Source organism: Nicotiana attenuata, unplaced genomic scaffold (genome assembly GCF_001879085.1).
Source record: "Nicotiana attenuata strain UT unplaced genomic scaffold, NIATTr2, whole genome shotgun sequence".
Lineage (NCBI taxonomy): Eukaryota > Viridiplantae > Streptophyta > Magnoliopsida > Solanales > Solanaceae > Nicotiana > Nicotiana attenuata.
This window is the reverse complement of record NW_017671418.1, coordinates 48,755-62,669: the sequence shown is the minus strand read 5'-3', so window position 1 is coordinate 62,669 and position 13,915 is coordinate 48,755. Positions and strand designations below refer to the sequence as shown.

At 46.2% G+C, this 13,915-nt stretch overlaps 1 protein-coding gene across 1 annotated transcript; it reads right to left on the bottom strand.

Annotated features, from left to right (window-relative positions):
• Positions 1 to 1,391: 1,391 nt before the first annotated feature.
• LOC109208163 (BLOC-1-related complex subunit 6-like) lies at positions 1,392 to 11,427 on the bottom strand. Its single transcript, XM_019371215.1, has 6 exons — positions 11,343 to 11,427; positions 11,201 to 11,293; positions 10,426 to 10,825; positions 9,996 to 10,368; positions 4,626 to 4,848; positions 1,392 to 1,597 (listed from the first exon to the last, which is right to left on the bottom strand). Exons 1-6 carry the CDS (start codon positions 11,425 to 11,427, stop codon positions 1,392 to 1,394), a joined length of 1,380 nt encoding a protein of 459 aa, XP_019226760.1.
• Positions 11,428 to 13,915: the final 2,488 nt, after the last annotated feature.

Here is a 13,915-nt window from a genome sequence, read left to right as displayed (position 1 = left end):
GCTGTTACATGACTATTCACACAAATGCGGATACTTCTTTTTCATTTCATCCTCGGCTTCCCAAGTAGCTTCCTCAACTTGCTGGTTCCGCCATAATACTTTCACGGATGCAATTTCCTTATTTCTCAATTTTCGAACCTGCCTATCAAGAATGGCAACTGGAACTTCTTCATACGATAGCTCTTCATTAACCTAAATTGTCTCAGCTGGCAAAATGGTTGACGGATCTCCCACTACCTTCCTCAACATAGACACATTAAAGACCGGGTGTACCAATGACATCTCGGGTGGCAGCTGGAGCTTGTATGCCACCTGACCAATCCTCTGAATGATCCTGTACGGTCCGACATACCTCGGACTCAATTTTCCCTTCTTTCCGAACCGCATGATGCCCTTTATAGGGGTTACCTTCAGAAATACCCAATCATCTTCTTTGAACTCTAAATCTCTGCGATGAACATCCGAGTAAGACTTTTGGCGACTTTGAGCAGTCTTCAACCTTTCTTTGATAACCTTGACTTTCTCCATTGCCTGATGCACAAGGCCCGGCCCTATCAACTCTGCTTCTCCAACCTCGAACCATCCAATAGGAGATCTACATCTCCTACCGTACAATGCCTCGAATGGTGCCATCTGGATACTAGCATGGAAACTATTATTGTAAGCAAATTCTATGAGTGGCAAATGGTCATCCCAACTACCCTTGAAATCAAGAGTACAAGCTCACAACATGTCTTCAAGCGTCTGAATAGTCCGCTCAGCTTGCCCGTCGGTTTGTGGATGAAAAGCTGTGCTAAGATTCACCTGCATCCCCAAACCTTGTTGAAACTTCTTCCAAAAGTTGGCTGTGAACTGAGCCCCTCGATCGGAAATGATTGAAACTGGAGTGCCATGTAACCTGACTATTTCTTTGATATATAACTAAGCATATTGTTCCGCTGTGTCTGTAGATTTAACCGCTAAGAAGTGTGCTGACTTCGTGAGTCGATCCACGATCACCCAAATTGAGTCGAACTAGCGCGGAGTGCGCGGCAGACCTACCACAAAATCCATATTGATCATCTCCCATTTCCACATTGGAATTTCTATGTTTTGAGCCAATCCACCGGGCCTTTGATGTTCGGCCTTTACTTGCTGACAATTCGGACATTTTGCCACAAAATCCGCCATATCCCTTTTCATCTTGTTCCACCAATAAATTTCCTTGAGGTCATGATACATCTTTGTAGAACCTGGGTGCACGGAATACCTGGATGTGTGAGCTTCTGCCATGATCCTTTCCCGAAGACCGTCGATATCAGGAACACACAGGCGGTCTTGGTACCGTAGAGTACCATCATCTTGCCGAAGGAGAAAACTGTGGTCTTGTGTTTGTGAGTCCCCTCTTTCAATTATGTTAACAATGGATCGTTAAATTGTTTTTCCTTCACCTCTGCTACAAGCGAAGATTCAGCTCTATTCCGTATAATTATCCCTCCTTTATTAGAGTCCGCAAGGCGAACTCCCAAACTGGCCAACTGGTAGACCTCCCTGGCTAACGGCCTCTGATACGCCCCCAAATGAGCCAAACTCCCCATGGATTTACGACTAAGTGCATCTGCCACGACATTAGCCTTTCCCGGGTGGTAGAGAATATCAATGTCATAGTCCTTGAGTAACTCTAGCCATCTTCTTTGCCTCAGATTCAACTCTTTCTGCTTGAAAATATATTGAAGGCTCTTATGATCCGTAAATACATCCACTTGAACCCCATACAAATAATGCCGCCAAATCTTTAGCGCAAACACCACTGCTGCCAGTTCTAAGTCATGGGTTGGATAGTTCTTCTCATGATTCTTGAGCTGCTAAGAAGCGTAGGCTATAACCTTGCCATGTTGCATCAACACACACCCGAGCCCGATTCTCGAAGCATCGCAATACACCACAAACCCCTCTATGCCCTCTGGTAGGGCTAATACCGGTGCTGTTGTCAATCTTGACTTCAATTCATGGAAACTCTTTTCACAAGCATCGGACCATTGGAATTTAACCTCTTTCTGTGTCAATTTACTCAATGGAGAGGCAAGAGTAGAAAACCCCTCCACAAACCTCCTGTAGTACCCGGCCAGACCTAAGAAACTGCGAATCTTAGTAGGAGTGGTAGGTCTAGGCCAATTCTTCACTGCTGCAATCTTTTGAGGATCAACCATAATTCCTTCCCTAGAGACGACATGGCCCAAGAACGCGACAGATTCAAGCCAAAATTCACATTTCAAGAATTTTGCATACAATTGATGTTGCTGAAGAGTCTGTAATACTGCCCTGAGATGGGCAGCATGGTCCTCCCGACTTCGGGAATACACGAGGATATCGTCAATAAACACTATCACAAAGGAGTCTAGAAAGGGCTTGAAGACTCGATTCATAAGGTCCATGAAAGCTGCCGGGGCATTTGTTAGCCCAAAAGACATTACCATAAATTCAAAGTGCCCATACCGAGTTCTAAAGGCTGTTTTTGGAATATCCCGCTCCCTTATCTTCAACTGGTGATACCCGGACCGCAAGTCAATCTTTGAGAAACACGTATCACCTTGCAATTGATCAAACAAGTCATCTATTCTTGGAAAAAGATATTTGTTTTTTGATTGTGACTTTGTTGAGTTGCCGGTAGTCAATACACATCTGCAGCGATCCGTCTTTCTTTCTTACAAACAAGACCGGTGCGCCCCATAGCGACACACTCGGCCGGATAAAACCCTTTTCTAGCAAATCCTTCAATTGTTCCTTTAGCTCTTTCAATTCTGCTGGTGCCATTCTATAAGGTGGAATTGATATAGGCTGCGTGCCTGGCATCACATCGATCCCAAAATCAATCTCCCTATCTGGAGGAATCCCAGGGAGCTCATCTGGAAAGACATCCGGGAATTCATTCACCACTGGCACAGACTCAAGGCTAAGCGCCTCAACATTGGTGTCTGCAACCCAAACTAGATGATAGATGCACCCCTTCTTGATCATCTTTGCGGCCTTAAGGTAGGAAATAAACCGACCTCTAGGCACTACATTATCTCCCTTCCATTCAATAACGGGCTCATTAGGGAATTCAAGCCTGATAGTTCTAGTCCGACAGTCAAGTTTGGAAAAGCATGAATAAAGCCAATCCATCCCCATTATTACATCAAAGTCGACCATCCCTAATTCAATAAGATCGGCCGTGGTATCCCTACCCCGCACCGTAACAATGCAACTTCTATAAACTCGAGCAGCCAAAATTGACTCACCAACCGGAGTAGATACCGAGAATGGTTCATGAAGTTGTTCTGGTTCTATCCCAAATTCCATAGCAACAAATGGGGTAACATAAGATAAGTTGGAACCGGGGTCAATAAGTGCATACACGTCATGAGATTGGACAGTCAGAATACCTATAACAACATCTGGAGAAGCCTCTGTAGTTTGGCGGCCACTCATAGCATAGAATCGGCTGGGACCTCCTGAACTCTGCGCACCACCCCTAGCTGCACCAGGCCCTGCGGGTGCTGGGGTACCTCGAGCTGGAGAGGGGGCTGAAGATGTAGCAGCTGCTGGACTGGAAGGCTGAGTTGTGCCCCTGCCCGCTCCCTGGCGGGATACACGACAATGTCTCTGGATATGACCCCTCATCCCACATCCATAGCATATAGGTAACTCCATGTAGCAAATCCCTGAGTGCATCTTCCCGCACCTGGGGCACGGGGACCTCTGCTGCTGCTGGGACCTCTCTCCTGATCGACCCCGCTGATGGGATCCCCTGTTGCCCTGACCGGGCCTGAAACGACTCCACTGCTGCTGGCTGGGCCCTGATGGCGGTGCACTGGCTGTAGACTGTGCAACAGATTGGGAAGGCCCTGATGATCCTCCCCTGAAAGCTGATCTTCCCCCACCTTGTGACTCTCCCATGTTGCCCGTAGACCGGGCCTTGCTGTTACCCTCTCTCTCCATTCTGTTCTTCAATTTACGGCCCTCTGTGGCCTGAGCAAATGCGACCATCTTCTCGTAGTTCATATCAGAATTCAATGCAGCCGTAGAAGCCTCATTAATGGTTAAAGAATTAAGGCCCTGAACAAATCGGCGCACTCTGGCCTCCATCGTGGGCAACATATGAATGGCATACTTGGACAAGCGAGCAAACTCCATGTGGTACTCCCACACACTCTTGTTACCTTGCTTTAAATTCTCAAACTCTGCTGCACGGGCTGCCCTTGTCTCAGCAGGCAGGAAGTGATCTATGAAGGCATCTGCGAACTCACTCCACCTGGCCGGAGGGCTCCCCTCCTCGCGGGAATCCTCCCATAACTCAAACCATGCATAGGCCACCCCTTTCAGACGGTAGGCAGCCAACTCTACTCCCTCTGTCTCAGTTGCACGCATCACCCTGAGGGTCTTGTGCATCTCATCAATGAAATCCTGGGGGTCTTCTTCTGGATTGGCACCCGAAAATACTGGAGGGTCTAACTGAAGAAATCTGTTCACCCTGGAACTGGTGGAATCCCCTTGCTGGCTAGATGATGAACTGGGTGCAATACCTGACCTCTGGGCCTGAGAGGCCACTAACTGGGTCAACATCTGAATAGCTCCCCTAAGATCCCCATCCGAAATACCAGAACCGGAAGCTGGGGCTGGAGGCGGGACAAGAGTATCAACGGGAGGAATAGTGGTGCCCTCCGTAGGTGTAGGAGCTGGGGTAGTCTGCTCTGGAATAGAAGGATCCGGCAGAGTAATTGCAGGGCGACTACCCTCACCCGCAACATCAAGCAATGAATCATCAGCCACTCCTGGGGTGGCATTGGCTCCTTGGCCAATTCTCGCTTTCTTCTTAGGTGCCATTTGCTGAAAGATAGAACAATGCATTGATTAGGAAGGAAACAGTTTCACCACACGATCTAGATTATCAAAGAAGGGTGTGATTTCTAAATGTCCGAATAGCCTCCAACTTATAGATGTGGTGGACTACACACCGATAAGAAGAACTCTACTAGACACGGCTCCGAGACATCCTAGGAAACCTTAAAACCTTAGGCTCTGATACCAAGTTTGTCACGCCCCAACCTAGGGAGGCGCGACCGGCGCTCAATCGAGTGACCCCAACTGAGCAAGCCTTACCAAACACTATCTACCCAACTCCATACGAATAAGGGGACCATGCTTTAATTTGTTCAACAAAGGGAGATAGTATATTCAACATTTTTAGTTCATTTTAGATCACCACATTAACTGTAGATAAGTTAGTTTCCAAGGTTCCCATATAGTTACAATTCATAGGCAATATAGGTTTAGAATTATAACATAACTCGCACACCCATCCGACACCCACATCTGACCCACATGTATGTCTACGGAGCCTCTAAGGATACAAAAGATAAATGTGACAACGCCGGCAACAAGGCCCCGGCTATACCTCAAAAGTGAAAGTCCAAAAAGGCAAGAGATGTGCAATATAGCCCCTTGAAGGAGAAAGGGGCTCACCAAGATCTTTGAGAAGGAGAATGCTCCGCTACACACGATCGGCACTATCCGCTATGGAGCCACCTACATTCATTTAAAAAAATGTAGCGCCCCCGGCAAAAGGGACGTTAGTACCATGGAATAGTACTAGTATGTATAACTAAACACCATTTTACTAGAAAGAACTACCAAGCAATGACAAGTAAATCACATAGGTGAATCTAATATGCAAATCATAGAATCATTTACATAATTCCCATAACTTCGTTTGGGGCATTTCATTCATACGTTCATCACTGTTCTCGATACCACCGCTACCTTGAGCGGAGTCCGGTCACGACCCGACCGGCTAGGTTGCCTCATTGGAGGCATATATCTCAATCATTATTTCATTTCCCTTATNCTCTTTGCCTCCTTTTTAGCATGAAACATTCTCCATTGCATTGACTTGGCGCGGGCTTTGTACTTGTTGCAATTGCACCTTCGCCAACTGATTCATTGTTGTTGTAAGTTCGGCAATAGCTTGGCCATGATCACTCGACTCCTTGTGCAAATGGATGACCGTGGGGTCACCTTGGGGTACATTCGCTCGGCTTTGCCATGCCGAAGAGGTGTTAGCCATTTCATCAAGTACGTCACATGCCTCTTGGTAAGAAAGTTTCATAAAGTTCCCACCGGCCAATTGGTTCACAATGCATTGATTTGTGGTGTTGATGCCCCTATAGAAAGTCTGCTGGTTCATCACCTCAGCCATGTCGTTGTTAGGGCACTCCTTCACCATTGTTCTATAGCGCTCCCAGATCTCATGCAATGGTTCCGTTGGCATTTGCTTGAAGGCTAGAATCTCGTCTCGAAGAGCCGCCATATAACTTGGAGAAAAGAACTTGGCAATAAATTTGTCCGCCAATTCATCCCATGTGGTGATAGAATGATTTGGTAACCTTTCTAACCAGTCCAACGCTTTGCCCCAAAGAGAAAACGGGAAAAGCCTCAATCGCAACGCATCCTCTAACACGTTTGTTTGTTTACTGCCCCAGCAAGTATCTACGAACCCCTTAAAGTGCTTGTATGCATTTTGGTTGGAGGCGCCCGTAAAATATCCCCTTTGCTCGAGCAAGGTCAACATGACATTTGTGATTTGAAAGTTCCCCGCCCGGATTCGGGGAGGAACGATCGCACTCGCGTACCCTTGATTAGGAAGAACTCTTGGGACCGCTCTTGGGACCGCTCTTGGCGGTGGCGGAGGAGGGTCTGGAATAGGATTGTTGTCATGTACATTAGCATTGGCATTTCTACCTCTCCGTGGTACTTGAGGTACCGGAAGCTCATCTTGCTCAACATCTTCAACCTCCTCCCCCGCCAAGGCATTGCCAAGAGGGACATTTCCATTTAGAGCCATGTGTACCTGATGGATCAACACAAATAAAGTTAGTAAAAAGAAGGAAAGAGAAGCAAAACACAAAACTAGCTACACAAATAGTCAACACCGTAAGCTCCCCGGCAACGGCGCCAAAAAGTGATCGCGCAGCGGACTCAACCTTAGGAAGAGTGAGCACTAATACTTTTACCCAATAGTGGTATCGGGGTCAATTTCCACAGGGAGCTGGAGAGGGAGTTGGATATTTGCTTAGTCTAGAAATGCGTGTTTGCTTCTAATTGATCTTCTATCATTTTTGGATTTTTTATGATTATCAACTACAATTTAACAACTACTAATTATAACCAAATTACGCTAAGATAGTGATTCTAAGTTGTATGCAAGATAGAGAAAGACACTAGGATCGTGGCATTTACCTAGGTGGTCAACTAACGGGTAGAGATTCCTAATACAACAATGATGATTATGGGGCTTATGCTATAACCGTTGCACGATTGCACTCACTCTCACACCTCTCGTAGAAAGAGTGATTTTGCCCAATTGACTCTCTCGAGACCAATTGGGTAGGCCAACAAGACCAAGCAACTTATGGTTCAAGTTGGGTAATTACTCTTTCAAGGTTTAACCCGTTAATTGGGACTACCATTCTCATGGGTCCATCCCAATTCCTTGTTGGGTTAATTTTGGAGTCATAGACACTCTTTCTCAAGAAGAGTCAAGACCCACTAAGCTAGACTTAGTGTTTGCAACCACCAAATCCTAGTTAAATCATAAAATTAACCCAAATAGCAAACACCCAACATCATTCAAGCATTAAACATTCACACCCATTGATTACCCACACTAGGGTTGAGCCACAACCCTAGCTAATGGGTTTAGCTAGACATAATAGCAACAGAAATTGAAGAAGTAGTAGATAAATCAACATATTAATTAACTAGAATGTTAATCTACAAGAATCCACGATAAAACAAGATGAAAATGCCCAAAATAGGCTAAAACTTGAGTCTCACGAGTGCTGCTGCTATCTGATATCTAAAACTTAACCTAGAAATAATAAAATATTCTAACTGGACAAAAATACCCCTGCGGGGCTGGCGCGGACCGCGCAGAAATGCAGCGCGGCCGCGTAGGGGTCTTGGACTTCGATCACTCACTTCTGAAGCTGAGGACGCGGACCGCGCAAGAAGGTAGCGCTGCCGCGCAGGCTAATGGGCGCGGACCACGCAACAATGAAGCGCGACCGTGTGGACACAAGCACTGACCGCGCAGAAACGAGCGCGGACCGCGCATGGAGACCCTTGAAATGTATACTCTCTGAATCTCCTAGCGCGGCCGCGCAACAAATCAGTGCGGTCCGCGCTAGGTCCTCTTGTCCCCACTTCAATGATTTTTTGACACTTGAGCAGGTTTCACTCCGTTTCGAGCCGATTCTTGACTTTTGTCATCTTGTCACTCTAACCTGCAATCAAGCGCACTTTGTAAGCATTCAGGGTCTATTTTATGACAATTCATACATAAAGCATAGGCAAGTATGGGCATAAAATGTGTTAAAATCACAGTTAATAGATAGTTCTTCTCATGATTCTTAAGCTGCCTAGAAGCATAGGCTATAACCTTGTCATGTTGAATCAACACACACCCGAGCCCGATTCTCAAAGCATCGCAATACATCACAAACCCCTCTGGCAGGGCTAATATCGCTGGTGTTGTCAATCTTGACTTCAATTCATGGAAACTCTTTTCACAAGCATCGGACCATTGGAATTTAACCGCTTTCTGCGTCAATTTAGTCAATGGAGAGGCAAGAGTAGAAAACCCCTCCACAAACCTCCTGTAGTACCCCAGACCTAAGAAACTGTGAATCTCAGTAGGAGTGGTAGGTCTAGGCCAATTCTTCACTACTGCAATCTTTTGAGGATCAACTATAATTCCTTCCTTGGAGACGACATGGCCCAAGAACGCGATAGATTCAAGCCAAAATTCACATTTCGAAAATTTTGCATACAATTGATATTGCTGAAGAGTCTGTAATACTGCCCTGAGATGGGGCAGCGTGGTCCTCCCGACTTCGGGAATACACGAGGATATCGTCAATAAACACTATCACAAAGGAGTCTAGAAAGGGCTTGAAGACTCGATTCATAAGGTCCATGAAAGCTGTCGGGGCATTTGTTAGCCCAAAAGACATTACCATAAATTCAAAGTGCCCATACCGAGTTCTAAAGGTTGTTTTTGGAATATCCCGCTCCCTTATCTTCAACTGGTGATACCCGGACCGCAAGTCAATCTTTGAGAAACACGTAGCACCTTGCAATTGATCAAATAAGTCATCTATTCTGGGTAGAGGATATTTGTTTTTGATTGTGAATTTGTTGAGTTGCCGGTAGTCAATATACATCCGCTGCGATCCATCTTTCTTTCTTACGAACAAGACCGGTGCGCCCCATGGTGACACACTCGGCCGGATGAAACCCTTTTCTAACAAATCCTTCAATTGCTCCTTTAGCTCTTTCAATTCTGCCGGTGCCATTCTATAAGGTGGAATTAATAAAGGCTGCGCGCCTGGCATCACATCGATCCCAAAATCAATCTCCCTGTCTGGAGGAATCCCAGGGAGCTCATCTGGAAAGACATCCGGGAATTCATTCACCACTGGCACAGACTCAAGGCTAAGCGCCTCAACATTGGTGTCTGCAACCCGAACTAGATGATAGATACACCCCTTCTTGATCATCTTTTAAGCCTTAAGGTAGGAAATAAACCGACCTCTAGGCACTACATTATCTCCCTTCCACTCAATAACGGTCTCATTAGGAAATTCAAGCCTCATAGTTCTGGTCCGACAGTCAAGTTTGGCAAAACATGAATAAAACCAATCCATCCACATTATGACATCAAAGTCGACCATCCCTAATTCAATAAGATCGGCCATGGTATCACTACCCCGCATCGTAACAATGCAACTTCTATAAACTCGAGCAGCCAAAATTGACTCACCAACTGGAGTAGATACCGAGAATGGTTCATGAAGTTGTTCTGGTTCTATCCCAAATTCCATAGCAACAGATGGGGTAACATAGGATAAGGTGGAACCGGGGTCAATAAGTGCATACACATCATGAGATTGGACAGTCAGAATACCTGTAACAACATCTGGAGAAGCCTCTGTAGTTTGGCGGCCACTCATAGCATAGAATCGGCTGGGACCTCCTGAACTCTGCGCACCACCCCTAGCTGCACCACGCCCTGCGGGTGCTGGGGAACCTCGAGCTGGGGAAGGGGCTGAAGATGTAGCAGCTGCTGGACTGGAAGGCTGAGCTGTGCCCCTGCCCGCTCCCTGGCGGGATACACGACAATGTCTCTGGATATGACCCCTCATCCCACATCCATAGCATATAGGTAACTCCATGTTGCAAATCCCTGAATGCATCTTACCGCACCTGGGGCACGGGGACCTCTGCTGCTGCTGGGACCTCTCTCCTGATCGACCCCGCTGATGGGATCCCCTGTGGCCCTGACCGGGCCTGAAACGACTCCACTGCTGCTGGCTGGGCCCTGATGGCGGTGCACTGGCCGAAGACTGGGCAATAGACTGGGAAGGCCCTGATGATCCTCCCCTGAAAGCTGATCTTCCCCCGCCTTGTGACTCTCCCATGTTGCCCGTAGATCGGGCCTTGCTGTTACCCTCTCTCTCTATTCTGTTCTTCAATTTTCGACTCTCTGTGGCCTGAGAAAATGCGACCATCTTCTCGTAGTTCATATCAGAATTCAATGCAGCCGTAGAAACCTCATTAATGGTTAAAGAATTAAGTCCCTGAACGAACCGACGCACCCTGGCCTCCCTCGTGGGCAACATATGAATGGCATACTTGGACAAGCGAGCAAACTCCATGTGGTACTCCCACACACTCTTGTTACCTTGCTTTAAATTCTCAAACTCTGCTGCACGGGCTGCCCTTGTCTCAGCAGGCAGGAAGTGATCTATGAAGGCATCTGCGAACTCAGTCCACCTGGCCGGAGGGCTCCCCTCCTCGCGGGAATCCTCCCATAACTCAAACCATGCATAGGCCACCCCTTTCAGACGGTAGGCGGCCAACTCTACTCCCTCTGTCTCAGTTGCACGCATCACCCTGAGGGTCTTGTGCATCTCATCAATGAAATCCTGGGGGTCTTCTTCTGGATTGGCACCCGAAAATACTGGAGGGTCTAACTAAAGAAATCTGTTCACCCTGGAACTGGTGGAATCCCCTTGCTGGATAGATGATGAACTGGGTGCAATACCTGACCTCTGGGCCTGAGAGGCCACTAGCTGGGTCAACATCTGAATAGCTCCCCTAAGATCCCCATCAGAAATACCAGAATCGGAAGCCGGGGCTGGAGGCAGAACAAGAGTATCAACGGGAGGGATAGTGGCGCCCTCCGCAGGTGTAGGAGCTGGGGTAGTCTGCTCTGGAATTAGAAGGATCCGGCAGAGTAATAGCAGGGCGGCTACCCTCACCCGCAACATCAAGCAATGAATCATCAGCCACTCCTAGGGTGGCATTGGCTCCTTGGCCAATTCTCGCTTTCTTCTTAGGTGCCATGTACTGAAAGATAAATAATGCATTGATTAGGAAAGGAACAGTTTCACCGCACGATCCAGAATATCAAAGAAGGGTGGAATTCCTAAATGTCCAAATAGCCTCCAACTTATAGATGTGGTCGACTACACACCGATAAGAAGGACTCTACTAGACACGGCTCCGAGACATCCTAGGATACTTTAAAACCTTAGGCTCTGATACCAAGTTTGTCACGCCCCAACCTCGGGAGGCGCGATCGGCGCTCAATCAAGTGACCCCAACTGAGCAAGCCTTACCAAACACTATCTACCCAACTCAATACGAATAAGGGGACCATGCTTTCATTTATTCAACAAAGGGAGATAGTATATTCAACATTTTTAGTTCATTTTAGATCACCACATTAACTGTAGATAAGTTAGTTTCCAAGGTTCCCATAGAGTTACAATTCATAGGCAACGTAAGTTTAGATTTACAACATGGATAGCACGCCATTCAATGCCCACGCATAACCCACATACATGTGTACGGAGCCTCTAAGGATACAAAAATAAATGTGACAGCGCCGGCAACAAGGCCCCGGCTATACCTCAAAAGTGAAAGTCCAAAATAAGAAGATGTGCAATATAGCCCCTTGAAGGAGAAAGGGGTCACCAAGATCTTTGGGAAGGAGAATGCTCCGCTACACACGATCGGCACTATCTGCTATGGAGCCACCTACATTCATTTAAGAAAATGTAGTGCCCCCGGCAAAAGGGACGTTAGTACCATGGAATAGTACTAGTATGTATAACTAAACACCATTTTACTAGAAAGAACTACCAAGCAATGACAAGTAAATCACATAGGTGAATCAAATATGCAAATCATAAAATTATTCACATAATTCCCATAACTTAGTATGGGGCATTCCTTTCCTACGTTCATCACTGTTCTCAATACCACCGCTATCTTGAGCGGAGAGCGATCACGACCCGACCGGCTAGGTTGCCTCATTTGAGGCATGTATCTCAATCACTATTTCATTTCCTCTATCCGAAGCTCAATAGCAGCACATTACCACAAAGTGTGCAGCATGGTGTCCGATCACGGCCCGATCGGCTAGGTCGCCTTATCTAGGCGTTGTTCCTTTCTCATTAGTCATCACATATGATTCTTTATTTCACATATATCATATCAATTCCCTGGAACTTAGGGCCACCATTATCACATTTTTTTCCGTTTTCAATATTCGTCTTTCAAGTTGTGATCATAGACATATACAAGAGTAGTTTAAGTTGCAAGCAAAGGTAAGTGAGCACATAGCTAGCATGAATAATTCTCAGTTTCAATCTTGGCCTATTAGCCTAAGCACTTCGACACATAATTGTATTCTTCATACTTCTCTAAATTTTCAAGAATGGTACATTACATCACATTGAGGCGCATCATTCACGTATATGTGTAGATAATTGCAAATCAATAAATGCGCAATAACAATCAATACATTAACCAATTCAAATATTACCACACTTTCGTAAACGCCCATCGAGCTCAATTTCTAATTAAAGGGGATTTTAGCCATACATACCTCAATATAGCTTCCCTTACTCTTTACAAATTTTCGGAACTCTTATCGCTTCGATCTCTAGGGATGAAAAGTTTAGTTGCCCTTGCTTGATTATCTTCAAAGATTCAACAAGGTTTCATGGAGTAATTTTGTGGGGGAAAACTTTCTCTCACTTAGACCCCTCTCCCTCACTCTAGAAATATCCAGAAAATTGCTCAAAATGAGCTATAATACCGAATATAACGATAGGGGGGTCGGGTTAAAAATTAGAAAATTGGAGCCCCGAGTCGGATCTCCGATCGCAAAGTGGAAATGCGGGCCGCATATTTGACCGCAAAAAGGCTCCCAAAACCTGAACCATCTGTTTGGGGATGCGACGAAAATGCGGTCCGCATACTCATTCTGCGGTCGCATTATGCACCGCAGAACTGACCTTCACAAAATCCCAAGGAAATTATGCGACGACTATGCGGTCCGCATATTGGTTATGCGATCGCATAATGGACCGCATCTTTAAACTCAAATTAGCTAAGACACTGACTCACTCTGCGGCAGAAATACGGTCCGCACACCTGGTATGCGACCGCATTCTAAACCGCACATTTGCACTTTTCTGGAAAACTTTGATTCTTGATTTTTAAATGCATAGATCAGCTCAAAGGGTCCGAGCCGCGGCCTCAAGCTCGCCGCGAAGAATGTTTATGAGTTTCTAACACCTGGCCCAAACTTGGCACTACGTGGTTCGGGTTTAGAGTGGAAATTTTTCACGGGGCCTCACATCCTCCCCCACTTAAGATCATTCGTCCTCGAATTAGGATCAAGGTTCACTTACTAACAGTCTTTGTGCATCCTTCTGCCCTTTATAACCTGAAACATATTGCCAGTCCCCAAATTTAGCTAACTCCCTAAATTTTTGAAAATTTTGCCAGAGTTTCCTTTGTATTTAGGCCTATCCCCCTG

What these genes read in the sequence shown, in the direction of transcription:
- LOC109208163 (XM_019371215.1), bottom strand. Translation starts at nt 11,427, where the DNA reads ATGGCACCTAAGAAGAAAGCGAGAATTGGCCAAGGAGCCAATGCCACC. An exon ending in CCTTCCCAGTCTATTGCCCA is followed by an intron (nt 10,369 to 10,425) that starts GTCTTCGGCCAG and finishes GAGTCGTTTCAG; the next exon opens with GCCCGGTCAGGGCCACAGGG. An exon ending in CTACAGAGGCTTCTCCAGAT is followed by an intron (nt 4,849 to 9,995) that starts GTTGTTACAGGT and finishes TCTATCTTTCAG; the next exon opens with CAAATGGCACCTAAGAAGAA.